Source organism: Lepidochelys kempii, chromosome 16, assembly GCF_965140285.1.
Source record: "Lepidochelys kempii isolate rLepKem1 chromosome 16, rLepKem1.hap1, whole genome shotgun sequence".
Lineage (NCBI taxonomy): Eukaryota > Metazoa > Chordata > Testudines > Cheloniidae > Lepidochelys > Lepidochelys kempii.
In genome coordinates this window covers 4,163,745-4,190,295 of record NC_136395.1, presented here as the reverse complement: position 1 = coordinate 4,190,295, position 26,551 = coordinate 4,163,745, and the positions used below count along the sequence as shown (strand labels likewise).

Here is a 26,551-nt window from a genome sequence, read left to right as displayed (position 1 = left end):
AACCTTGGATAATTGTCTCTAGAACTCATTTGTCCATTATGGAGAACCATGTGGAGAGGGGAGTGAACCAAAGGACAAGAAGGCACAAACATGTCCTCATCCCTCCTTCTTAGACATGGCTGACAGATTACACCTTCAGACACACAGAGAATTGGCTCAGCTTGTGTCCTTAACAAAATAATTAAACAAACTGAGCAGGATTTAAGTTTTATTTTAGATGTCATAATCAGAGCGAAGCCCACAAACCTGTTTCTGCCAACTTTTCAAAACAAACCAGTGTTAAGGGATGTTAGCTTCCCTGGTATTTAAAGAGGGGACCTAGGTCAACAAATAAACTAAGGGAAGGCTTGCCAGCCAAACATAGGGAAATAATAACATTTTGCACTATCACATTTTCATCTATAAACAGGGACACTGAGGCAAAGAGGATACGGTCAAAATATTAGGCATATAACCCACATTTAGGTACTAAAGAGAGGTGGCCTAATTTTCAAAGTTGCAGAGCACCAAGAGCTCCCAGTGTAATCAATAGGATAGAACTGATCCCTAAATGAACAGCTAAATAGAGCTGAAACTCTCTCTCGCTTTCTAACACTACACCAGTTTATCCACTTTAAAGATGGACCTGCCTGCAAAATAAGTCACTTCCTTCACTACAACTTCAACTAGGCAAAACCCCATGATATACAACCAAGCTTCACATTAATGCCATTTACCATTGTTCTGACATTTTGTTACAAAACCTGGAGGCTCAGGGAATTTGTAAGAGAAACAGCTACTCGGCCTTCATTGCATTAAGGTGGCCACCAGTTCTGACCACATGTTTAAAAGACTCCCTCTTCCACTGAGTTGAGAATGTGCAATTGCCCTGCATGACAAGATATGCACTGTGCAACTTCTTGGGAAAGATAAAGTCATGACATTCCTTCCTCCTCCCACCCATCCCCCTACAAAAAATAAATAAGTAAAAAAAAAAAAACACCAGGAACGAAAACATCAAATGTTGAACTCAACCTCTAAGAAAATGCAACTAGTCGCAACTAACCATCTGAAAGCCTCATTCTTGTATTCCACAAAGAAGTCCCTCAATTTATGCAGGATTTCAGCCTGCTTGGCTCTCTGCACCCTCTCCTCAAACACTGAGAGCCTTCTGATAACACTAAGGGCTTGTAAGCTAGTGTACTGAGTCTGGTACTAACGCAGCACCCTGTCACTCTATCACCACCAGGCTATATTAATTGGGACCTAACTGGAAGACAGATAGTTGGCAGAGGCGGCCAATTAACTGAATAGAGATACAGCTGAGGGGCTAATTGGGCAGAAGTACCCCCATCAGCTAGGACTATATAAGCAGGCAGGACGGTAGTGCTGGGGGAACATAAGAATGGCCATATGGGGTCAGACCAAAGGTCCATCAAGCCCAGTATCCTGTCCTCCGACAGGTTTCAGAGGAGCAGCCCTGTTAGTCTGTATTCGCAAAAAGAAAAGGAGGACTTGTGGCACGTTAGAGACTAACAAATTTATTTGAGCCTAAGCTTTCATGAGCTACAGCTCACTTCATCGGATGCATGAAAGCTCACGAAAGCTTATGCTCAAATAAATTTGTTAGTCTCTAAGGCGCCACAAGTACTCCTTTTCTTTTTGTCCTCTGACAGTGCCCAATGGCAGCTGTCCCAAAGGGAATGAACAGACAGGTTATCATCAAGTGATCCATGCCCTGTCACCCAATCCCAGCTTCTGGCAAACAGAGGCTAGAGACACCATTCCTGCCCATCCTGGCTAACAGCCATTGATGCACCTATCTTCCATGAATCTATCAAGCTCCCTTTTGAACCCTGTTGTAGTATTGGCCTTCATAACACCCTCTGGCAAGGAGTTCCAGAGGTTGACAGTGCGTTGCATGAAAAAATACTTTCTTGTGTTTGTTTTAAACCTGCTACCTATTAATTTCATTTGGTGGTCCCTTGTTCTTGTATTATGAGGAGGAGTAAATAACACTTCCTTATTTACTTTCTCTATACCACTCAAGATTTTATCGACCTCTATCATATCCCCCCTTAGTCGCCTCTTTTCCAAGCTGAAAAGTCCCAGTCTTATTAATCTCTCCTCAGACAGGAGAATAGGGAGCCTGAAGAAAGGCTGAAGCCGGCAGGACTAGATGCTGCGAATACAGTTCCCTTCCCTAGAAGCAAGCAAGGAGGGCTGGCTATGGACGGAAAGTAGATGTGAATAGCACTACTGGCTGTAGCCTGCTAGAAGAATACAAGAAAACATGGTGATGAAGGAGATCTGGGGTGGATGCGGTCTGTGATTAAGGCCTGAAAGGACTCTTGGGGGACCAGCCCGTGGCAGGGCTACATAACAGCTATACACGTTCACTGGCTCCAACAGATCAAAATCCCTACAAACATCCTTCAGTCCCTAAATCAGCTGTAAACCAAGGATCTCTACTAGGTTTCTACAATGAATTAGGTCCTCGATTAATGGAGACAATATCTTGGTAATATCTTTCCCAACTGCTGGTCACAACACGATGCACTGACATTATCCCAGGTTATCTTTAATGAACAGTAGATGTGCTGCTAGGACTGAAAGTGCTGACAGAAGACCAACACACGGGCAGGTGTCCCTTACCAGCTTGGGTAGGCTCCTCCGGGAAAAGACTCGACGGGGACAGCGGAGGTGAAGATGAGCTGAGCACCAGCTCCTCATGTTGAGCCACTCCACAGTTCGGCAAGGGAGAGGCCCATCCTCTTTATGGAGCAGGATCAGCTGCTTCTGGGCTCGGACTGCAGTGTTCTCCAGCATCCTTTCCAGCTGAAGCACATTACACTCACACAGTCAGACAATCAGTTATCCATTACTTCAGGGCCAATGTCACAGAGTACAGTACTTCTTACAAAAGTGCACCCCCTCTACTTTCCTACACATTCCCATCTTGCTCCTCACCTCATATGCGTATGTAGAGAGCTGTGGAAGTCTGCATACTAGGACCAATCAGACAAAGGTAATTTAGGCTAATATATTTACACCTTTGCATGTATATGGCTACTCTTAATGTTAGCTAGTTAATTTTTCCCTGCTTGAAGATTAGCAGGGACTTATGAAGAGCTGTTTAAAGTAAACAAGTTGAACACTATATCTATATAATGCCTACTGTACACCTAAACAAGGTGGATCTACAATGCTCAAATAAAATGAAATCTACTCCCACGTTGATAAAAAGTAAAATTTAAAAACGCTTAATGCTGCTTATTGTGCTCTCAGCCTATTTTACACGAGGCCACTTTTTTCAAATATTTTCTCCTTCCATTGCTTCCCTCCTTGTCCTCTTTACTTTTCATTATTATCATAGCTTCACTTACAGCACTCCCATTCTCCATCTACTCACTAGTTCTGTTCCAAGTCTGAGACAAGCCAAGGAGGTGATGTATACAGAGATTGTAGGTGGTAGCTTTCCCCAAACTCCCAGGAGTTCAAAGAAACTTCCAGGGAACTGATAATGAAAATGCCCATTTCTCAGCCATTTGGCTGCACTATTTGATGCCCAAGGGGTCTCAAATCCAATAAAACAAAAAGCTAGAAAAAGGCTGCTTATCACCTCAGTCACACAATAGGTTGTTTTGCAATTTTGCCCCCACCCTCAGATAAAAAGAAAGACATTCCGCACCTCTCCAACAGTGGGCTCCTGTTCTCCCAACCCCACTATTAAGATGCAGTCAGCCTGTCGGATACAGCGCTGTGTCCAAGGAGTAAGGGTGCTGTCAGACTGGTAGAGCACAATACGGTGAATATCTTCCTGCTGCCCCAGCCAGCTAGATAGCCTGTACTCGTGGATACTGGGGGACACAAACAAATAAAACAATTACCATCAATTCACAGCAAGAATTCAGCCAGAGTGGAGGACTGAGGCCACAGAGGAAATGTTGGAAGCTACAAACAGAAGCTGGGGTCACCCAAACATTTTTGAAATGGGACACGTCTAATGACTGAAAGGACTGAAACCTAATCTAGCTAAATATTCTTTTTTAAAAATAAACTTTCTTCTTAATCATGGGGAAGTGGGGCATCTGTCCCTCCACCCACTGCACCACTGCTAGAATCCTAGCTGCTCAGCTCTACTGTCATCTTGGTATGGGAAAAGCCGATCTGGAAAAAACAGAAGCCAAAATAAACCTTCCTCCATCCTCCAAGTTAAATGTGAGACACTCTTCACATGTGAATAAAATTAATTCCCGTAGAGTTCCCGCACAACCAAAGAACCCTCCCTGCAGCCCTTCTCTCCCCTATGCTACCTCTGAGGATGTCTTTGGTGCAGAAAACCATGACCACTGCCCAAATCTAACAGTGCGTGTTCCTGGGATTGTCATGTTCTCTGGGGTACAGAGCCCCAGAGCAAGTGCACTTCGAATGCAATGCAACCAGAGAAGCTCTGCTCTGCAACAGGGTCTTCAAGAAGTGAAGGAGGAAGGCTGGCAATTTTAATAGGAGTCATGGAAGAGGTGGAAGCCAGAGCCTCTTAGAGGGAAGGACAGGCAGGAACATTTATAAAGTTTGGATCAGCATCGACAAAACTTCTAAAACCTTCAGGGTTCGGTCACAACCATAACAAATCCAGGGCTAAGCTACTCTGCAGTCATCACAGGCTTTGCAAACAAGCAGCACTGTTCTTCTGGTTTACTCTTGTAAACTAGCAGGGTACTGCCATTTTCAGGAATCCTGCTCTCAGAACCAAAAGCTGGACTAGAAGGTCCAGTTGTAATGAGCCGTTACCAAAGTTTCTATTGTAGAATCAGATAAGTCCCGGGTTCTCTACTCCCAGACAGGGTGGCTGGGTAAGGACATTCACAAGCACTACAAAATACTGGAAATTAAGCTATTTGAGCAAAGCAGTTAAGAAAAGAAAGCCTAACAGATTTGTAACTGAGAAGTTCCTCATATCAGTCTATGTCTCAGCTAACATTTACAGGCTCTCTTATCCATTTATTTTCCTGCTATTTGTTCCATTAAATACACACACACTGAAGAACCAGGATATGCCTCTGCCGAACATTAATCAGACATTTCATGACATTTTTACAAATAAATACAAAACATCCACTCACTCAAGGACAGGGATAATTAACCTGACACTATTTCAAAAGCATATGCTTGACAAGTAAAAAATGAGAGTCTGTGGAAAATAAAGTTAAAAAAAAACCTTAGCTCTATTTTAAAAGGATAGTATGCCTGACTTATTTTTTGATGGGAATGTATATATTTTAGCAAATGGTACTACATTCCCCATGCTGAGTGTGTGATTTTTAGACAAGTGCCTCTTGGGCCTTTCTTAGCATTGTTCGGTAAGTAATGGGTCAAGGGAAATGGTTACCTGTCCAGTGCAGCAGAACCAAGCCGCTGTTTGATATTATCACTGGTGAGCAGCAAAGCAGGACCTAAGAAAATAAAAAATTGTTATACATGAACACCTGCCGTCTGGTTGCTGACAAGTCATTCAGAGAAAAAAGAATATACAAACTACTTTATCAAGAGGCAGCATGAAGCCACATTCTTTCAAGATCCTAAGGGACAACAGCACTGACACAGTGGTTCTCAACCCACGTTCAGCGGGCTGTTTGTGGCCCAATCAGTGCACAGCTGTGGCCCATGTGACATCCTCAGGGCCATACAGGTAGCATATGTATATTGTGTGGATGCAGCCCACAGAACACAGAGAGCTGTATATGCAGCCCACAATGGTAAATTGGTTGAGAACCACTGGACTAGAGTCAAGGCAGAATAGAAGGGTCGGCTCCTGAAAATAGCTCTGACAAAGCACTTCCATAAAAGTTTGTTACAAGGAGGAGGGAGAAAAACTGTTCTTCTTAACCTCTGAGGATAGGACAAGAAGCAATGGGCTTAAATTGCAGCAAGGGAGGTTTAGGTTGGACATTAGGAAAAACTTCCTGTCAGGATGGTTTAATAAATTACATAGGGAGACTGTGGGATTTCCTTCATTGGAGATTTTTAAAAGCAGGTTACACAATCTCCTGTCAGGGATGGTTTAGATAATACTTAGTCCTGCCATGAGTGCAGGGGACTGGACTAGATGACCTCTCAAAGTCCCTTCCATTCCTAAGATTCATGTTAACCTACAATGACCCTACCATAAACTCCAAGTCCCAGAGCTTTGCTAATGCACATCACTCCTGACTAGAGCTGATCATGAATTTTCAACATAGCAGTTTTTCAATCTGAAAATGCAAATTTGTCAATACAGAAACTTTTTGCAGCCATATACCTGTTTATTTTATATTTTGAATTGGATGAAATTTCTGGTCAAAATGAGAAAAGAGAGAGAAAGAGAATTTATCTCATTCAATCCAGGGATTTGAACCTGGACCTCCCACATCCCAGGTAAGTGCCCTGACCACCAACCAAGCCATTGACTGTTCTCCATCACTGGCCAGCCAGCCCATGTTGTTCTAAATCAGGCTGTTTGGCCACCTACGTCAGTCAATCCCCTCTTCTCTCAGGGCTGGAATTGATTACCCATGTTCTCCACCAGTATGTAATGGTCTCCACTCAGAGTCTGATTGGGAAGCGTGGCCTAGTGGTCACGACCACAACCCCAGTCTGTCAAGGGGGTTGTGGGGAGGGGAGTCTGGGCCCTTCCACTCCACTGGGCTCCAACGCAGGGCTCTTTGGGCTACCAGTAACCTGCAACCAAGGCTACTTAAGGTGGTCCTCCCTGGGCGTCTTCCTCTCGTCTCCCCCCCGGAGTCAGCTCAGTCCAAGATCTTTGCCTCATGGGAAAATCCAAATAAAAAAGGAACAAGAGGGAATTGCCACTATCCAGGGCCAGAGGATACTTCCCTCTCTGCGGAGGATCCTCTCTTCCCCCACAGAGGGCCCCTTTGGGCAGCTGCATCAGAGCCTTTAGGTTTCACTTTGCTCTGCTGGATCTGTGGGCTGCATGTCTGCTTACCTTCAACACTGCTCTCCAACTGAGCTAACTTGCTGCCTTTTCATTCCTCCAGCAGATGGAGCATTTGCTGCAGGTGTGGTGGTGAGGGCTGGCTGAGCCCAAAATGAGCCCTTAAGCCCTTGTTGCTCCGTGTGGGGTTTGTACACCCCACCACAGTCCCTAAATCCATGACCTTGTACTTCGCACTATTCAATTTCATTCCATTTCTGTTACTCCAGTTTTCAAGTCCATCCAGATCATCTTACGTGATAGTCCGGTCCTCCTCCGTATTGGCAATACCTCCCAACTTTGTGTCATCCACACATTTTATTAATACACTCCCACTTTTTGTGCTGAAGTCATTACAAAAGTGTTAAATAAGACAAGTTCCAAGGCCAGTCGGTGAGGAACTCCACCCGTAACCTCCCTCCAGCCTGAGAGTTCACCTTTCAGTATGACAGTGATTTTTGTGACATGAACAAAAATGTTCACCAGGTATGTGGATTAAAAGCATCAAACACCTTTCTCGGTTGTGGAAACCCTGGTTTTTAAGAATGACAAGCTAAATCATCAACCCATTGAACCACCTAGTCCCCATAAGACTGGCACTGGGGACCCCCCTTTACAGGCATTGGGGCCTCCCTTCATCAGATGGAGTTCTAAAGATTTCCATAAGTATTTTCCCTGTTCAAATCCCCAACAAGGGTTTATTTCCAACCCACGATCTTCCAAGTACAAAAAGGTTTCAGAGTAGCAGCCGTGTTAGTCTGTATTCGCAGAAAGAATAGGAGTACTTGTGGCACCTTAGAGCGGTTAGTCTCTAGGGTGCCACAAGTACTACTTTTCTTTTTGCAAGTACAAAAAGACAGCAATGGGCAGTCCTTCACAGTATGTCAGTGTTGCTCCTAAATTGGACTATTGGGTCATAATTAAGGTCTCTCACAGTAGAACAGCATCATTATGCCACTGAAGCAACATTTCAATGCACACAATTAATACGATTTTTTTCTTGCTGCCATTTTATTCAATATTTTTATTAGCTGCTCTGTTTTATTCGTTGCAATAAATGTCAAAGGTGACAACGTTTCCCCACCAAAATAACTGTGCCTAGACACACAAGACACAAGAGAAATTCAAGGAATTAATCTCATGCTGAAAAGAAAGGTCCTCTCACATACTGAAAGAGACATTTGCTAAAATTTAGCAAAACATGAAATAAAAATCCCATTGCCCTAACATTTTCCCACTGGAAGAACTCATTTTATTGTTAATGCAAGAACAGAATCTATTAATCAAATAATAAGACTCTTAAAATTATATGCTATTTCTTAATGCATTAAAAACAGTATTGTTTAGTGCACTGAGCAAGGTGCTGGAAACCAGATACTGAAGAGTTTAATTCAGGTTCTGTCATAATTTGTTATATGGCCTTAGACAAGTCACACAATTTCTCTATGTAACCCACAGAAACCACATGATGGTAAGAAAATGTTACAGTTACACAGCTAGGCACTGAAAAGATGGAAAATGAGAAAAGTAAAGTGGCGTGCACTTCCTTAGACTGCCTCTTTTAGCTTTAATTACGCATGATTAGAGCCCTACCAAATTCATGGTCCATTTTGGTCAATTTCACGGTCACAGGTTTTTAAAAATAATAAATTTCATGATTTCAGCTATTTAAAGCTGAAATTTCATGGTGTTGTAATTGTAGGGGTCCTGACCCCAAAAGAAGTTGGGGGGGGTCAGAAGATTATTGTAGGGGCAGGCTGCGGTACTGTTACCCTTAATTCTGCGCTGCTGCTTTCAGAGCTGGGCAGCTGGACAGCGGCGGCTGCTGGCCAGGAGCCCAGCTCTGCAGGCAGAGCCGCTGCCAGCAGCAGCACAGAAGTAAGGATGGCCTGGTCTGGTGTTGCCATCGCTGCCTGCAGAGCTGGGCCCTCAGTCAGCAGCCGTTACGCTCTGCCCGCCCAGCTCTGAAGGCAGCAGCGCAGAAGTAAGTGTGGCAATACTATGACCCCCCCCCTAAAATAACCTTGTGACCCCCTGAAACTCCCTTTTGGGTCAGGACCCCCAATTTGAGAAACTCTAGTCTCCCCTTATCAAATCTCTATAGTATAGGGTAAAAACACACGAAACACCAGATTTCACAGTGGGGGACCAGATTTCATGGTCCATGATGCGTTTTTCATGGCTGAGAATTTGGTAGGGCCCTATGCATGATGCAGTCCTATTATTATATTTACATAATTATTGTTTACATCAGTCTTGCTCAAAGCTAGTCCGCCGCTTGTTCAGGGACAGCCCCTGGCTGGCCAGGCTGGTTTGTTTGCCTGCCGTGTCCGCAGGTTTGGTCGATCGCGTCTCCCACTGGCCGTGGTTCGCTGCTCCAGGCCAATGGGGGCTGCAGGAAGCGGCGCGGGCCAAGGGATGTGCTGGCCGCCCTTCCCACAGCCCCATTGGCCTGGAGCGGCAAACCGTGGCCAGTGGGAGATGCAATTGGCCAAACCTGCGGACGAGTCAGGTAAACAAACTGGCCCCGCCTGCCAGGGCTTTCCCTGAACAAGTGGTGGATCAGCTTTGAGAACCACTGGTTTATATTACAGCCTCACTACAGGGTTCCAATGTGCCAGAGTACTAGGGGTTAGCGTTTGAATAGTCCAAAAATAAGGGGGTCAATTCTCCAATCAAATATTGTCAAAAAAGGTCAAATATTTTAAAGCCTTAATTTATTTGAAAAAAAAGTAAGACTTTATAGTCTCCAATAGGCTTACCCTTAGACAGATACTTATTAGGGCTGTCGATTAATTGCAGTTAACTCATGTAAATAACTCAAAAAAATTAATTGAGATTAAAAAGCTAACTGAAATTAATCATAGTTTTAACCACACTGTTAAACAATAGAATACCACTTGAAATATATTAATGATTTTTGGATGTTTTTCTATATTTTCAAATATATTGATTTCAATTACAACACAGAATACAAAGTGTACACTACTCACTTTATATTATTATTTTTATTACAAATATTTGCATTGTAAAAATGATAAAAGAAACCGTATTTTTCAATTCACCTCATACAAGTACTGTAGTACAATCTCTATCGTGAAAATGCAACTTACAAATGTAGATTTTCTTTTGTTACATAACTGCACTCAAAAACAAAACAATGCAAAACTTTACAGCCTACAAGTTCACTCAGTCTACTTCTCGTTCAGCCAATCACTAAGACAAACAAGTTTGTTGACATTTACGAGAGATACTGCTGCCTGCTTCTTATTTACAATGTCACCTGAAAGTGAGAACAGGCATTTGCATGGCACTTTTGCAGCTGGCGTTGCAAGGTATTTACGTGCCAGATACGCTAAACATTTGTATGCCCCTTCATGCTTCGGCCACCATTCCAGAGGACATGCTTCCATGCTGATGATGCTCGTTAAAAAAAAAAATGCATCAGTTTGTGACTGAACCCCTTGGGGGAGAACTGTATGTCTCCGGCTCTATTTTACGCACATTCTGCCATATATTTCATGTTATAGCTGTCTCAGATGATGACTCAGCACATGCTCATTTTAAGAACACTTTCACTGCAGATTTGACAAAAACGCAAAGAAGGTACCAATGTGAGATTTCCAAAGATAGCTACAGCACTCGACCCAAGGTTTAAGAATTTGAAGTGCCTTCCAAAATCTGAGAGGGACGAGGTGTGGAGCATGCTTTCAGAAATCTTAAAAGAGCAATACTCTGATGCGGAAACTATAGAACCCAAACCACCAAAAAAGAAAAGGAGTACTTGTGGCACCTTAGAGACTAACCAATTTATTTGAGCATAAGCTTTCGTGAGCTACAGCTCACTTCATCGGATGCATACTGTGGAAAATACAGAAGATGTTTGTTTTTATACACACAAATCATGAAAATGTGTATAAAAACAAACATCTTCTGTATTTTCCACAGTATGCATCCGATGAAGTGAGCTGTAGCTCACAAAAGCTTATGCTCAAATAAATTGGTTAGTCTCTAAGGTGCCACAAGTACTCCTTTTCTTTTTGCGAATACAGACTAACATGGCTGTTACTCTGAAACCCACCAAAAAAGAAAATCAGCCTTCTGCTAGTGGCATATGACTCAGATGATGAAAATGAACATGCGTCGGTCCACACTGCTTTGGATTGTTATCAAACAGAACCCGTCATCAGCATGGACACACCCTCTGGAATGGTGGTTGAAGCATGAAGGAACATATGAATTCTTAGCACATCTGGCAGGTAAATATCTTGCAACGCCGGCTACAACAGCGCCATGAGAATTCTTGTTCTCACTTTCAGGTGACATTGTGAACTAGAAGCGGGCAGCATTATCTCCTGCAAGTGTAAACAAACTTGTTTGTCTGAATGATTGGCTGAACAAGAAGTAGGACTGAGTGGACTTATAGGCTCTGAAGATTTATGTTGTTTTATTTTTGAATACAGTTATTTTTTTTTTACACAATTCTACATTTGTAAGTTCAACTTTCATGGTAAAGAAATTGCCCTACAGTACTTGTATTAGGTGAACTGAAAAATACTATTTCTTTTTTACAGTGCAAATATTTGTAATCAAAAATCAATTTAAAGCGAGCACTGTACACTTTGTATTCTGTGTTATAATTGAAATTAATATATTTGAAAATGTAGAAAACATCCAAAAATATTTAAATAAATGGTATTCTATTATTAACAGTGTGATTCATCACGATAATTTTTTTTTAATTGCAATTACTTTTTTTAATCGCTTGACTGCCCCCAACACTTATGCCTAATTATAAAACACAAGCTACTTAATTGTTTTAACTCCAAAAAATGAAAAATACAATGAAATTACTTCTAAAATTATTATCATCATTACCTTTTTAGGAGTCTTAGGTTAGCATTTAAATGTGAATGTTATTCAAGGCTGAACAATTACAAAAGAAAAGAACAATGAAATGAAACGGAAATAAAACAAACACACAGCAACTAGAAAAGAAGAGAGTCATTTTAAAATGCAGGTATGCTAGGTAGGCAGCAGACCAACTCTCCAAGCAGCTTAATGGCTGAGCAATTATTCTCTTTGTGTTGGGGGAGGAGGTTTAATGACAGTGAACCCTCCTCTCCATCCCCTGCACCCTTCTGAGGTAATTTCCGTACGTTTGTCTAGTCTGTTTAGCTTGTAAACTCTTTGGGGACAGAGACTGTGTCTTTTAACTTGTTTAATGCTCTTTGTAAACAGCCATGTACACTGATGGCCTAGTATAAAAATAAAGATATACATACAATGTTTATTCCAGAAGATTCCACCCGATCAAGATGCTCAACTAATTCACCTTTTCCTCAAAAGGTGATATTAGCATGTGGTAAAGTGAGCGATCAAGACTTTCATGAGGCTTGCTAATATTATTAAGTGCTTGCATACGAATGCTAGAAGTCTAAATACTAAGATGGGTGACTTTGAGTACCTGCTTTTAAATGAAGATATTGACGTAATTGGCATCACAGAAACTTGGTGGGATGATGACAATCAATGGGAAACAGTAATACAGGGTACAAATATAAAGGAATGACAGACTAGGTTGCGCTGGTGGGGGAATGGCACTATATGTGAAAGAAAGCAGAGTCCAAAATAGTAAAAATCTTAAAAGACTCAAACTGTATCATAGAATCTCTATAGATAAAAATTCCATGCTTGAGTAACAGCATAGAACTAGGAATATACTACTGACCATGATACTAACAATGATTAATTTCCCTAAGCATTTCAGAGAGAGACTACAAAAACAGAAAACCTAATAACTATGTGGAATTTCAACTATCCCCATATCGACTGGGTACACGTCACCTCAGGACAAGCTGCAGAGGTAAAATTTAGAGACACCATTAATGACGGCTTCTTGGAGCAGCTAGTCCTGGAACCCACCCGGGGAGAGGCAAGTCTTCATGTAGTCCTAAGTGGAGCACAGGATCTGATCCAAGAGGCAAACATGGCTGAACTCTTCAGAAATAGCGACTATACTGTAGGGTATTTAACATCTGTGGAGGGGGAAAATACCAAAGAAACCCATCACAATAGCATTTAACCTTAAAGAAGGGGAACTACACAAAAATGAGGAGACTAGTTAAATGGAATTAAAAGGAACTGTTACAAGAGTGAAATGCTTGTAAGCTGCATGGAGATAATAAAAACATCATATTAGAGTCTCGAACTAAATTAAAATTAAATTTAAAAAAAACAGTAAGAGGACCAAAAAAAAAAATGCCACCATTGCTAAATAACAGAGTAAAAAAGGCAATTAGAGGCAACAAGGAGTTACTTAAAAATCGGAAGTCAAACACTAGGGAGGAAAATAGAAAGGAGCATATACTCTGGCAAATCAAGTGTAAAAGTGTAATTAAGCAGCCAAAAAAGCACTTGAAGAACAACTAGCAAAACACAAAAACTAACAGCATTTTTTGTTAACGTACATCAGAAGCAGGAAGCTGCCAAACAATCAGTGAAGCGACTGACAATCAAGGTGTTAAAGGAAGACAAGGCCATTGCAGAGAAATTAAATGAATTCTTTGCATTGGTCTTCACTGCAGAGCATGTGAGGGAGATTCTTTTTAGGTGACAAATCTGAGGAACTGTCCCAGACTGAGGTGTCAATGGAGACGGTTTTGGAACAAACTGATAAAATTAAAGAGTAATAAGTCACCAGGAGCAGATGGTATTGTAGAACTACTAACTGTGGTACAAGGAAAAGGAGTACTTGTGACACCCGTTGTTTCATGTTCTCTGTGTATACAAAATCTCCCCGCTGTGTTTTCCACTACGTGCATCCGATGAAGTGAGCTGTAGCTCAGGAAAGCTTATCCTCAAATAATGTGTTAGTCTCTAAGGTGCCACAAGTCCTCCTTTTCTTTTTGCGGATACAGACTAACACGGCTGATACTCTGATAACTACTGTATGCAACCTATTGCTTAAATCAGCCTCTGTACCAGATGATTGGAGGATAGCTAACATGACACCAATTTTTTTAAAGGCTACAGAGACTTTAATACCTGCCAAATTGGTTGAAACTATAGTAAAGAACAGAATTATCAGACACACAGATGAACACGATTCTTTGGGGAAAAGTCAACATGGTTTTTGTAAAGGGAAAAGACAGTTACCTTTTCCGTAACTGGTGTTCTTCGGGATGTGTTGCTCATGTCCATTCCACAATAGGTGTGCGTGCTCACCACGTGCACCGGTGCCGGAAGTTTTTCCCCAGCAGTACTCGTAGGGGAGCGCCCCTAGCAACCTCTGGAATGGCGCCACTTTGGCTGCACACTCCCCCCACCCTCAGTTCCTTCTTACCAGACAACTCTGATAGTGGGGAAGGAGGGCGGGATGTGGAATGGACATGAGCAACACATCTCGAAGAACTAAATAAGAAATAAACTAATAAGACTAAAGAGGATCTTAGGGATAATGGTAGCATGACAAATGGGAATGAGGATATGCAGGTAGACATTACCATATTTGAGGGAGAAGCGAAACTCAAACAGCTTAATGGGACTAAATTGGGGGGCCCAGATAACCTTCATCCAAGAATATTAAAGGAATTGGCACATGAAATTGCAAGCCCATTAGCAAGAATTTTTAATGAATCTGTAAACTCAGGGGTTGTACCATATGATTGGAGAATTGCTAACATAGTTCCTATTTTTAAGAAAGGGAAAAAAAGTGATCCAGGTAATTATAGGCCTGTTAGTTTGACATCTGTAGTATGCAAGGTCTTGGAAAAAATTCTGAAGGAGAAGGTAATTAAGGACATTGAAGTCAATGGTAAATGGGACAAAATACAACATGGTTTTACAAAAGGTAGATCGTGCCAAACCAACCTGATCTCCTTCTTTGAGAAAGTAACAGATTTTTTAGACAAAGGAAACGCAGTGGATCTAATTTACCTAGATTTCATGAGGAATTATTAGTTAAATTGGATAAGATGGGGATCAATAGAAAAATTGAAAGGTGGATAAGGAATTGGTTAAAGGGGAGAATACAACGGGTCCTACTGAAAGGTGAACTGTCAGGCTGGAGGGAGGTTAACAGTGGAGTTCCTCAAGGAGCGGTTTTGGGACCAATCTTATTTAATCTTTTTATTACTGACCTTGGCACAAAAAGTGGGAGTGTGCTAATAAAGTTTCCGGATGATACAAAGCTGGGAGGTATTGCCAATTTAGAGAAGGACAGGGATATCCTACAGGAGGATCTGGATGACCTTGTAAACTGGAGTAATAGTAATAGGATGAAATTTAATAGTGAGAAGTGTAAGGTCATGCATTTCGGGATTAATAACAAGAATTTTAGTTATAAACTGGGGACGCATCAATTAGAAGTAACAGAGGAGGAAAAGGACCTTGGAGTTGATCATAGGATGACTATGAGCCGCCAATGTGATATGGCTGTGAAAAAAGCTAATGCGGTCTTGGGATGCATCAGGAGAGGTATTTCCAGTAGGGATAAGGAGGTATTAGTACCGTTATACAAGGCACTGGTGAGACCTCACCTGGAATATTGTGTGCAGTTCTGGTCTCCCATGTTTAAGAAGGATGAATTCAAACTGGAACAGGTACAGAGAAGGGCTACTAGGATGATCCTAGGAATGGAAAACTTGTCTTATGAAAGGAGACTCAAGGAACAATCAGGAACCTTCTCAAGACAATTAAGACAGACAGGCTGATTAGAACACCTGCAGCCAATCAAGAAGCTGCTAGAATCAATTAAGGCAGGCTAATTAGGGCACCTGGGTTTAAAAAGGAGCGCACTTCCGTTTTGGTGCGCGTGTAAGGAGCTGGGAGCAAGAGGCACTAGGAGCTGAGAGTGAGAATGTGGACTGTTGGAGGACTGAGGAGTACAAGCATTATCAGACACCAGGAGGAAGGTCCTATGATGAGGATAAAGAAGGTGTTGGGAGGAGGCCATGGGGAAGTAGCCCAGGGAGTTGTAGCTGTCTCACAGCTGTTCTAGGAGGCACTCTAGACAGCTGCATTCCACAGGGCCCTGGGCTGGAACCCGGAGCAGAGAGCGGGCCCGGGTTCCCCCCAAACCTCCCAACTCCTGGTCAGACACAGGAGGAGTTGATCTGGACTGTGGGTTCACAAAAACGGCCAAACTAAGGGCTGCCGTGAAGCTCCAAGGTGAGCAAATCCACCAATAAGCGCAAGACCCACAAGGTAGAGGAGGAACTTTGTCACAATGGATACAGGAAGTGATCCAGTTGGAGAGCTGCTGAGTGAAGACTGGCCAATCTTTCATTCCTTTGGCTGTGGCGATGAACAGCTGCGAAAACTTCCTGAATGGTTTTGTCCATTCCAGGTAAAAAGCCAGGGCCCTTCTCACATCTAGCATGTGTAGGTAGTACTTCTCACTAGACGCCTGGGTCTTGGGACAGAGCAACGGCAGGAAAATGTCCTGGCCCATATGATAGGCGGAGACCACCTTAGGGAGGAACGAAGGGTGTGGGCGGAGCTGGACCTTATCCTTATGGAATACCAGGTACAGCTGTCAGGGCCTGGAACTCCGAGACCTTTAAGAACATAAAAATGGCCATACTGTACAGTCCAATATCCTGTCTACTAACGGTGGCCAACGCCAGGTGCCCCAGAGGGAGTGAACCTAACAGATAATGATCAAGTGATCTCTCTCCTGCCATCCATCTCCACCCTCTGACAAACAGAGGCTAAGGACACCATTCCTTACCCATCCTGGCTAATAGCCATTAAAGCAGTTAAATTCATGGAGATTATCCAGTTCTCTTTTAAACCCTGTTATAGTCCTAACCTTCACAACCTCCTCAGGCAAGGACTTCCACAGGTTGACTGTGCTCTGAGTGAAGAACTTCTTCCTTTTATTTGTTTTAAACCTGCTGCCCATTAATTTCATCTGGTGGTCCCCAGTTCTTAGATTATGGAAACAAGTAAATAACTTTTCCTTATTCACTTTCTTCACACCACTCATGATTTTATAGACCTCTATCATATCCCCCCTTAGTCTCCTCTTTTCCAAGATGAAAAGTCCTAGCCTCTTTAATCTCTCCTCATATGGGACCCTGTCCAAACCCCTAATCATTTTAGTTGCCCTTTTCTGAACGTTTTCTAATGCCAGTATATCTTTTTTAAGATGAGGGGACCACATCTGTACGCAGTATTCAAGATTTGGGCGTACCATGGATTTATATAAGGGCAATAAGATATTCTCCATCTTATTCTCTATTCCTTTTTTAATGATTCCTAACTTCCCGTTTGTTTTTTGGACTGCCACTGCACACTGCGTGGACGTCTTTAGAGAACCATCCACGATGATTCCAAGATCTTTCCCCTGATTGGTTGTAGCTAAATTAGCCCCCATCATATTGTATGTATAGTTGGGGTTATTTTTTCCAATGTGCATTACTTTACACTTATCCACATTACATTTCATTTGCCATTTTGTTGCCCAATCACTTAGTTTTGTGAGATCTTTTTGAAGTTCTTCACAGTATGCTTTGGTCTTAACTATCTCGAGCAGTTTCATATCATCTGTAAACTTTGCCACCTCACTGTTTACCCTTTTCTCCATATCATTTATGAATAAGTTGAATAGGATTGGTGCTAGGGCTGACCCTTGGGGAACACCACTAGTTACCCCTCTCCATTCTGAAAATTTACTATTTATTCCTACCCTTTGTTCCCTGTCTTTTAACCCTTCTAGCAGACGTGATCACCACAAGAAAGGCTACTTTCCATGAGAGGTGGGACCAGGAGTATGTAGCAAGCGGCCCAAATGGAGGTCCTGTTAGCCTGGCCAGAACCAAGTTCAGGTCCCACTGAGGGACTGGGGCTCTAATATAAGGAAAGAGGTGGTGCAAGCACTTAAGGAATCAACCGGTCATGGCATGAGAGAATATTGTGTGGCCCTGTACCAGCAGGTGGAAGGCTGATATGTAGGGGTGAAAGTAAGTCGAGTGACTTACCGGTATGCTGGGGCCAGCTTTGGCCCCTGGAAGGGGCGGGGTTGAGGGGGTCAGAGCCAGCCCGAGCCCACCCTGTAAGGTAAGTGGCCCCCCACCAGGGTAGCAGCAGCAGCCTGGGGCTCCAGGGGCTATTTAAGGGGCCTGGGACTCCCCTGCTTCTACCACCCCGGTCCTTTAAATAGCCCCCGGAGCCCTGGGGAAGTGGCGGGGCTCCAGCGGCTATTTAAAGGACCGGGGTGGCAGAGGCAGCTGGAGCCCTGGCCCTTTAAATAGCCCCGGAGTCCCCCCCCCCACCCTAGAACTCTGGGAGCTGTTTAAAGGGCCCGGGGCTCCCCTGCTTCTACCGCCCCAGCCCTTTAAATAGCCCCCGGAGCCCTGGAGTAGTGGTGGCGGGGCTCCGGCGGCTATTTAAAGGGCTGGGGCGGTAGAAGCAGGGGAGCCCCAGGCCCTTTAAATAGCCGCTGGAGCCCTGCAGCTGCTACCCCAGGGCTAGAGCAGTGGGGCTCTGGAGGCAATTTAAAGGGCCTGGGGCTCTTGCCAGTACGCCGTACCAGGGCATACCGGCTTACTTTCACCTCTGCCGATATGGTTGCCAGATGCACTTTGACGGACGAAGGCGCTAAGCCCTGGGCTCTGAGATGAAGGAGGTAATCCAGAATAAGCTGGATCGGGGCAACCACTGCGAGATACCCCGATCAGCAGCCTACCTGGAAAACCAAGACCATTTTGCCAGGTAGGCCTGATGCACGGAGGGCCTCCTGCTCATAGAATCATAGATCATAGAATCATAGAATATCAGGGTTGGAAGGGACCCCAGAAGGTCATCTAGTCCAACCCCCTGCTCAAAGCAGGACCAATTCCCAGTTAAATCATCCCAGCCAGGGCTTTGTCAAGCCTGACCTTAAAAACCTCTAAGGAAGGAGATTCTACCACCTCCCTAGGTAACGCATTCCAGTGTTTCACCACCCTCTTAGTGAAAAAGTTTTTCCTAATATCCAATCTAAACCTCCCCCACTGCAACTTGAGACCATTACTCCTCGTTCTGTCATCTGCTACCATTGAGAACAGTCTAGAGCCATCCTCTTTGGAACCCCCTTTCAGGTAGTTGAAAGCAGCTATCAAATCCCCCCTCATTCTTCTCTTCTGCAGGCTAAACAATCCCAGCTCCCTCAGCCTCTCCTCATAACTCATGTGTTCCAGTCCCCTAATCATTTTTGTTGCCCTTCGCTGGACTCTCTCCAATTTATCCACATCCTTCTTGAAGTGTGGGGCCCAAAACTGGACACAGTACTCCAGATGAGGCCTCACCAATGTCGAATAGAGGGGAACGATCACGTCCCTCGATCTGCTCGCTATGCCCCTACTTATACATCCCAAAATGCCATTGGCCTTCTTGGCAACAAGGGCACACTGCTGACTCATATCCAGCTTCTCGTCCACTGTCACCCCTAGGTCCTTTTCTGCAGAACTGCTGCCTAGCCATTCGGTCCCTAGTCTGTAGCTGTGCATTGGGTTCTTCCGTCCTAAGTGCAGGACCCTGCACTTATCCTTATTGAACCTCATCAGATTCCTTTTGGCCCAATCTTCCAATTGGTCTAGGTCCTTCTGTAGCCTATCCCTCCCCTCCAGCGTATCTACCACTCCTCCCAGTTTAGTATCATCCGCAAATTTGCTGAGAGTGCAATCCACACCATCCTCCAGATCATTTATGAAGATATTGAATAAAACCGGCCCCAGGACCGACCCCTGGGGCACTCCACTTGATACCGGCTGCCAACTAGACATGGAGCCATTGATCACTACCCGTTGAGCCCGACAATTTAGCCAGCTTTCTACCCACCTTATGGTGCATTCATCCAGCCCATACTTCCTTAACTTGCTGACAAGAATACTATGGGAGACCGTGTCAAAAGCTTTGCTAAAGTCAAGAAACAATACATCCACTGCTTTCCCTTCATCCACAGAACCAGTAATCTCATCATAAAAGGCGATTAGATTAGTCAGGCATGACCTTCCCTTGGTGAATCCATGCTGGCTGTTCCTGATCACTTTCCTCTCATGCAAGTGCTTCAGGATTGATTCTTTGAGGACCTGCTCCATGATTTTTCCAGGGACTGAGGTGAGGCTGACTGGCCTGTAGTTCCCAGGATCTTCCTTCTTCCCTTTTTTAAAGATTGGCACTACATTAGCCTTTTTCCAGTCATCCGGGACTTCCCCGGTTCGCCACGAGTTTTCAAAGATAATGGCCAGTGGCTCTGCAATCACAGCCGCCAATTCCTTCAGCACTCTCGGATGCAACTCGTCCGGCCCCATGGACTTGTGCACGTCCAGCTTTTCTAAATAGTCCCTAACCGCCTCTATCTCCACAGAGGGCTGGCCATCTCTTCCGCATTTTGTGATGCCCAGCGCAGCAGTCTGGGAGCTGACCTTGTTAGTGAAAACAGAGGCAAAAAAAGCATTGAGTACATTAGCTTTTTCCACATCCTCTGTCACTAGGTTGCCTCCCTCATTCAGTAAGGGGCCCACACATTCCTTGGCTTTCTTCTTGTTGCCAACATACCTGAAGAAACCCTTCTTGTTACTCTTGACATCTCTGGCTAGCTGCAGCTCCAGGTGCGATTTGGCCCTCCTGATAACATTCCTACATGCCCGAGCAATATTTTTATACTCTTCCCTGGTCATATGTCCAACCTTCCACTTCTTGTAAGCTTCTTTTTTATGTTTAAGATCCGCTAGGATTTCACCATTAAGCCAAGTTGGTCGCCTGCCATATTTACTATTCTTTCGACTCATCGGGATGGTTTGTCCCTGTAACCTCAACAGGGATTCCTTGAAATACACCCAGCTCTCCTGGACTCCTTTCCCCTTCAAGTTAGTCCCCCAGGGGATCCTGGCCATCCGTTCCCTGAGGGAGTCGAAGTCTGCTTTCCTGAAGTCCAGGGTCCGTATCCTGCTGCTTACCTTTGTTCCCTGCGTCAGGATCCTGAACTCAACCAACTCATGGTCACTGCCTCCCAGATTCCCATCCACTTTTGCTTCCCCCACTAATTCTACCCGGTTTGTGAGCAGCAGGTCAAGAAAAGCACCCCCCCTAGTTGGCTCCTCTAGCACTTGCGCCAGGAAATTGTCCCCTACGCTTTCCAAAAACTTCCTGGATTGTCTATGCACCGCTGTATTGCTCTCCCAGCAGATATCAGGAAAATTAAAGTCACCCATGAGAATCAGGGCATGCGATCTAGTAGCTTCCGTGAGCTGCCGGAAGAAAGCCTCATCCACCTCATCCCCCTGGTCCGGTGGTCGATAGCAGACTCCCACCACTACATCACTCTTGTTGCACACACTTCTAAACTTAATCCAGAGACACTCAGGTTTTTCTGCAGTTTCGTACCGGAGCTCTGAGCAGTCATACTGCTCCCTTACATACAGTGCTACTCCCCCACCTTTTCTGCCCTGCCTGTCCTTCCTGAACAGTTTATAACCATCCATGACAGTACTCCAGTCATATGAGTTATCCCACCAAGTCTCTGTTATTCCGATCACGTCATAGTTCCTTGACATCACCAGGACCTCCAGTTCTCCCTGCTTGTTTCCAAGGCTTTGTGCATTTGTATATAAGCACTTGAGATAACCTGTTGATCGCCCCTCATTGCCAGTATGAGGCAGGAGCCCTCCCCTCACAGACATTCCTGCCTGTGCTTCCTCCCGGTATCCCGCTTTCCCACTTACCTCAGGGCTTTGGTCTCCTTCCCCCGGTGAACCTAGTTTAAAGCCCTCCTCACTAGGTTAGCCAGCCTGCTGGCAAAGATGCTCTTCCCTCTCTTCGTAAGATGGAGCCCGTCTCTACCCAGCACTCCTCCTTCATGGAACACCATCCCATGGTCAAAGAAACCAAAGCCTTCTCTCCGACACCATCTGCGTAGCCATTCGTTGACTTCCACGATTCGACGCTCCCTACCTAGGCCTTTTCCTTCCACGGGGAGGATGGACGTGCTGGACTCCCTCAGAGCAGGTCCTCTCTTCCTGGCCTAAGCATTGAGCAACCGTGCCATGAGGTGGAGGGCTGCTAGGTTGGGGAGGAGGAGGCAACCTTGGTCCTGAGAGAGAAGATCCAGGCGAGTTGGCAGCAGCCACGGTGGGGTGACAGCCAGGCTCGTGAGAGTCCCATACCAGTGCTGCCTGGGCCATGCCGGGGCGATCAGAAGGACACGAGCTCTGTCCGTTTTGATCTTTTCCAGGACCTTGCTGATCAGCAGAATCGGGGGAAAGGCATACTAAAGCTGACCCAACCAGGACAGAAGGAAGGCGTCGGAAATCGCGCCCACGCCCAGGCCCCACCGGAGCAGAAATGAGGACACCGGCGGTTCTGTCTGGTTGCGAACAGGTCCACTTGGGGAGTGCCCCATGTTCGGAAAATCCTGTGCACCGCCTCCAGCTCAGCCGATCTGCCTGAGAGTTTCAGACGCCCGGTAAGTGATGGGCTCCAAGTAGATATCGTGGGCTATACAGAAGTCCCACAGCCTGAAGGATTCCTGGCAGAGGACTGAGGAGCAGGCCCCGCCTTGCCTGTCGATGTAGAACATTGAGGCCATGTTGTCGGTGAGGACTCTGACTACCCTGCCTGCCAGGCATGAGTGAAAGGCCACGCAGGCCAGACGGACCGCCCTGAGCTCTCTGACATTTATATTCAGGGCTAATTCCTGCACAGACCAAAGGCCTTGGGTCTGGAGGTTACCCACATGGGCTCCCCAGCCCAAGTCCGACTCATCAGACACCAACTCTACAGTCAGGGGCTGGCCCCTGAACGGGACCCCTTGGAGCATGTTCCTCAGGGTGGACCACCAGCGGGGGGAGGCTAGCATGAGTTCGGGCACAACGAGGACCTTGTCCAGACTGTCTCTGGACTGGGAGAACGTCGAGGCCAACCAGAGCTGAAGAGGCCGCATCGTGAGTCTGGAGTGATGAACCACGTACGTGCACGCCAATATATGGCCCAGGAGCTGGAGGCACACTCTGGCAGTCGTCACAGGAAACCTCGTGATCACCCTGATGAGCTCCCTCAAGGTGTCGATCCTGTCCGGTGGGAGAGAGGCTCCGGCCAATGTCGCATCGAGAATCACGCCAACAATCTCTATTCACTTCACCGGTACCAGTGTGGATTTGGTGCTGTTTACCAGCAGCCCCAGTGCAGTGCACATGGACAGGAGGAGCGCTACGTGGTCCTGTACCTGTGATCGGGAGCTGCCTTTGACCAGCCAGTCATCGAGGTAGGGAAAAATCTGGACCTCCCGATGCCGCTACCACAGACATACACGCTGTGAAGACTCTGGGTGCCATCGAGAAGCCAAATGGGAGGACGGTGAACTGATAGTTTTCCTGTCCTACCATGAAGCGGAGGAAACGCCTGTGGCCCTCGAATATGTGAATGTGGAAGTACGTGTCCTGGAGATCGAAGGCAGTGTACCAGTCTCCGGGATCCAGGAAGGGGATGATGGAGGCCAGAGAGACCATGCGAAACTTGAGCTTTACCATGTACTGGTTCAGGCCTCACAGGTCCAGGATGGGCCTGAGCCCCCCTTTGGCCTTTGGGATAAGGAAATAGCAGAAGTAGTACCACCTGTATCTGAACTCCAGTCGCACCACTTCCACTGCCCCCAAGAGAAGGAGCCGCCTCACCTCTTGCTTGAGTAAGTTTGCATGAGAGGAGTCCCTGAAGAGGGACGGGAAGGGAGGCTGGGTGCATGGGGTAGAGAGAAACTGGAGGGTATAGCCCTGGGAGATGGTGTTGAGGACCCATCGGTCTGAGGTCAGCAGCAACCACTCCAAGAGAAAAGTACATAGACGGTTAGAAAAGGGTAGGTCGGGTGGATCCCTGGCACAAACTAGTAAGTCATCCCCGGGCGTCCCATCAAAACGGATGCTTACTCGCCTGCTTGCCCTTGAAGGGCCCAGGCTGGGGCCCTGGCTGAGATTGTTTGTAAGGGGGCTTGTATCTGGAGTGGGTGGCCTGACTGCGTGGCCTGCTGCGATTTGAATTTAGTCTGGCTGGGGAAGGGACATAGAGACCAAGAGTCTTTAATGTTGTGTGGAAGTCCTTGAGACCATGTAACTTCATGTCTGTTTGTTCTGCAAACAGGGCCTTGCCACTGAATGGGAGGTCCTGCAAGGAGCTCTGTGCCTCGCTGGACAACCCAGATACAAGGAGTCACGACGCCCTTCTCATAGACACCGCAGAGGCCATAGTTCTTGCAGCCGTATCCATGGCATCGGAGGCCGCCTGAAGGGTTGCTCTAGTGGCAGTTGTGCCCTCCTCTACCACAGCCTTAAACTCCTTCCTATCACACTCCTGGAGGGAGTGCGCAAACTTTGGCATTGAGCCCCACAAATTAAAGTCATATCTGCTCAGCAGGGCTTGGTGGTTCGCCACCCTCAGTTGGAAGCTTGAGGAAGAATAAATGTTTCTACCGAACAAGTCTTGTCTCCTTGAGTCCTTATTCTTAGGGGTAGGAGCAGGTTGGCCCTGATGCTCCTTATGGTTGACTGCCTCGACCACTAGGGAGTTGGGGGTGGGGTGGGTATATAGATATTCGTTCCCTTGGCAGGCACGAAATACTTTCGTTCTGCCCTCTTAGAGATGGGGGCAAAGAAGCCGGGGTTTACCACAGGGCATTTGAGATCTTTGCCACCCCTTTGCAGAGAGGGAGAGCCACCCTGGCCAGCGCTGTAGCCGAGAGGACATCAAAGAGAGGGTCCAAGGGATCCTCCACCTCCTCAGCTTGAGGCCACCCTTTTCAAAAGTTCTTGGTGGGCTTTCATGTCCTCCTGAGGGACAGGAGGAGGAGGTGCTGTGATCGCCTCACTGAGTGAAAATGGGGGTGTGGTACTCTGTGTCCCCACCGGTGCCGCAGATCCCAACACTTGGTCCCCTTCTGAGCGCGGAACTGGGGATGAGTGCTCCACTGACCCCTTCCTGGGGGGCTGAGAGAGAAAGGCCGACAGACTTTCCGAGGCTTTGGCCACTGAGCAAGCCACCACCGGGAGCTGCATTGGGGCCAATGTCGGGGCCCAGGGAGCTGGTCAGGGAGCTTGGTGCCGCTGCCCCTGCTGTGGCACCGTCGGAGCAGGCTTCCCCACCTGACTCACCGACTGCTGACTCCGAAGGGAGGCCAGGCTGGCATACGATCAACCGCTATCCCAGGAGCGGGACGAGCGATGGCGTCACGAGCGGTGCTGAGATTGAGACTATGATCCTGGCGTGGAGGAGAGGGAGTACTATCTGTAACGGCTGCTCAGCGAACGGCTCCTAAGGGCAGATCTGTGATGGTGGGGTGCTGGCGATCAATGCCGGGGCTGGAGGGAGCGGTGCCGTGTCAGGGACCTCGACCAGGATTAAGAGTGTGAGCGGCATCGACGTCAGTACCGCGAGGGGCTACAATAGCTTCTCAGAGTCAGCGACCTCCAGTGTCTTCTGTCCCGGTCGAGCACGCTCTGATCCTGAGGTCCGTGCTCCCTCGAGGCAGAGCGGTGGCTGGATCCCCTACTGCTCAGCACCCAGCCAGACTACTTGGTGGGGGTTGACGGGGACCAGCGTGGACAACAGTGTCGGGAACCTTCCCTCGACCGTGAGCGGTACCGTCCAGGCGGCGACTGTGGCAGTCCGAGTGACAGCTTGCCTCTGGACTGAGGCGCTGCTGGTGTCGGTGAAACCGGTACCGGGAGAGACATTAAGTCTTGAACCGCTTGCAGGGCCTCTGGCGTGGAGAGCACCCGTATGTGGCCACTGGCGTCAGGGGAGGTCGGCTTGGAGTGGGCTGGGCTACTCTGCTCGACTTGAGTTGGAGGCCGCGAGGTTGATGGGGATTGAGAGCTGCCCAATGTGGGTCTAGTCTCACCCTCAGCCTTGCCCCCGTGTCTTGACAGAGAAGACCTCTTCTTCATCTTTTTAGAATGTCCTGTGGACGGGGAGTGGTGCCGGCTGGTGCTCGGTGCTAACTCGGAGCAATGCAGCAGTGTCGGGGTCAGGGCCTACTCCATCAATATGGCTCTGAGCCATATGTCCCACTCCTTCTTGGTCCGAGGCTTAAAAGATGTACAAATTTTGCAGCAGTCCCTGAGGTGGGTTTCCCCCAGACAGCGTAAACAGTCAGTGTGCGGATCACTTACAGGCACAGGCCATTTACAAATGTTGCATGACTTAAAGCCTGGGGCATGGGGCATGCCCCAACCCGGGCGCACTTATCTATTCTAACTATACTATTTTTTTAAACTACAGGTAATAACTAACTATGAACTAAACAAAGTCCAAACAGGGAAAGCTACAGCAGAGAGCTGGAGCACAGTAGTTCCAAAGCACCTTCACTGGTGGCAAGAAGGAACTGAGGGTGGGGGGAGTGCGCAGTGCCCCTTATACCGCACCATAGCAGCGCCACTCCAGGGTTCGCTCCCCTACAGGTACTGATAGGGGAATAACTTCCAGACCGGTACACGTGGCGAGGTCGCACACCTATTATGGAATGCACATGAGCAATTGCTCTAAGAAATCATACTTCACCAATCTATTCTTTGAGGGTATCAACAAGCGTGAGGACAACGGTGATCCGGTGGATATAGTGCA

The 26,551-nt window shown here is 46.3% G+C and overlaps 1 protein-coding gene and 1 long non-coding RNA gene across 14 annotated transcripts in view; one reads left to right on the top strand and one right to left on the bottom strand.

The window, feature by feature from the left end:
• PNPLA7 (patatin like domain 7, lysophospholipase) overlaps positions 1–26,551 on the bottom strand; it is a 443,243-nt gene that overhangs the window by 130,182 nt on the left and 286,510 nt on the right. For all 13 annotated transcript variants that reach the window (XR_012155226.2, XR_012155225.2, XM_073314045.2 and 10 more), the window contains 3 exons: positions 5,372–5,435; positions 3,671–3,839; positions 2,635–2,817 (listed from right to left, as the gene is read on the bottom strand). Coding sequence is in view for 11 of the 13 variants with exons in the window: in XM_073314045.2 (XP_073170146.1) it covers positions 2,635–2,817; positions 3,671–3,839; positions 5,372–5,435 (416 nt within the window). In the remaining 2 variants the exon portion in view is untranslated. The remainder of the gene's footprint in view (positions 1–2,634; positions 2,818–3,670; positions 3,840–5,371; positions 5,436–26,551) is intronic.
• The window catches only part of LOC140899141 (uncharacterized), a 70,913-nt gene that overhangs the window by 37,954 nt on the left and 6,408 nt on the right, over positions 1–26,551 (top strand). The gene's annotated exons all lie outside the window — the stretch shown is intronic.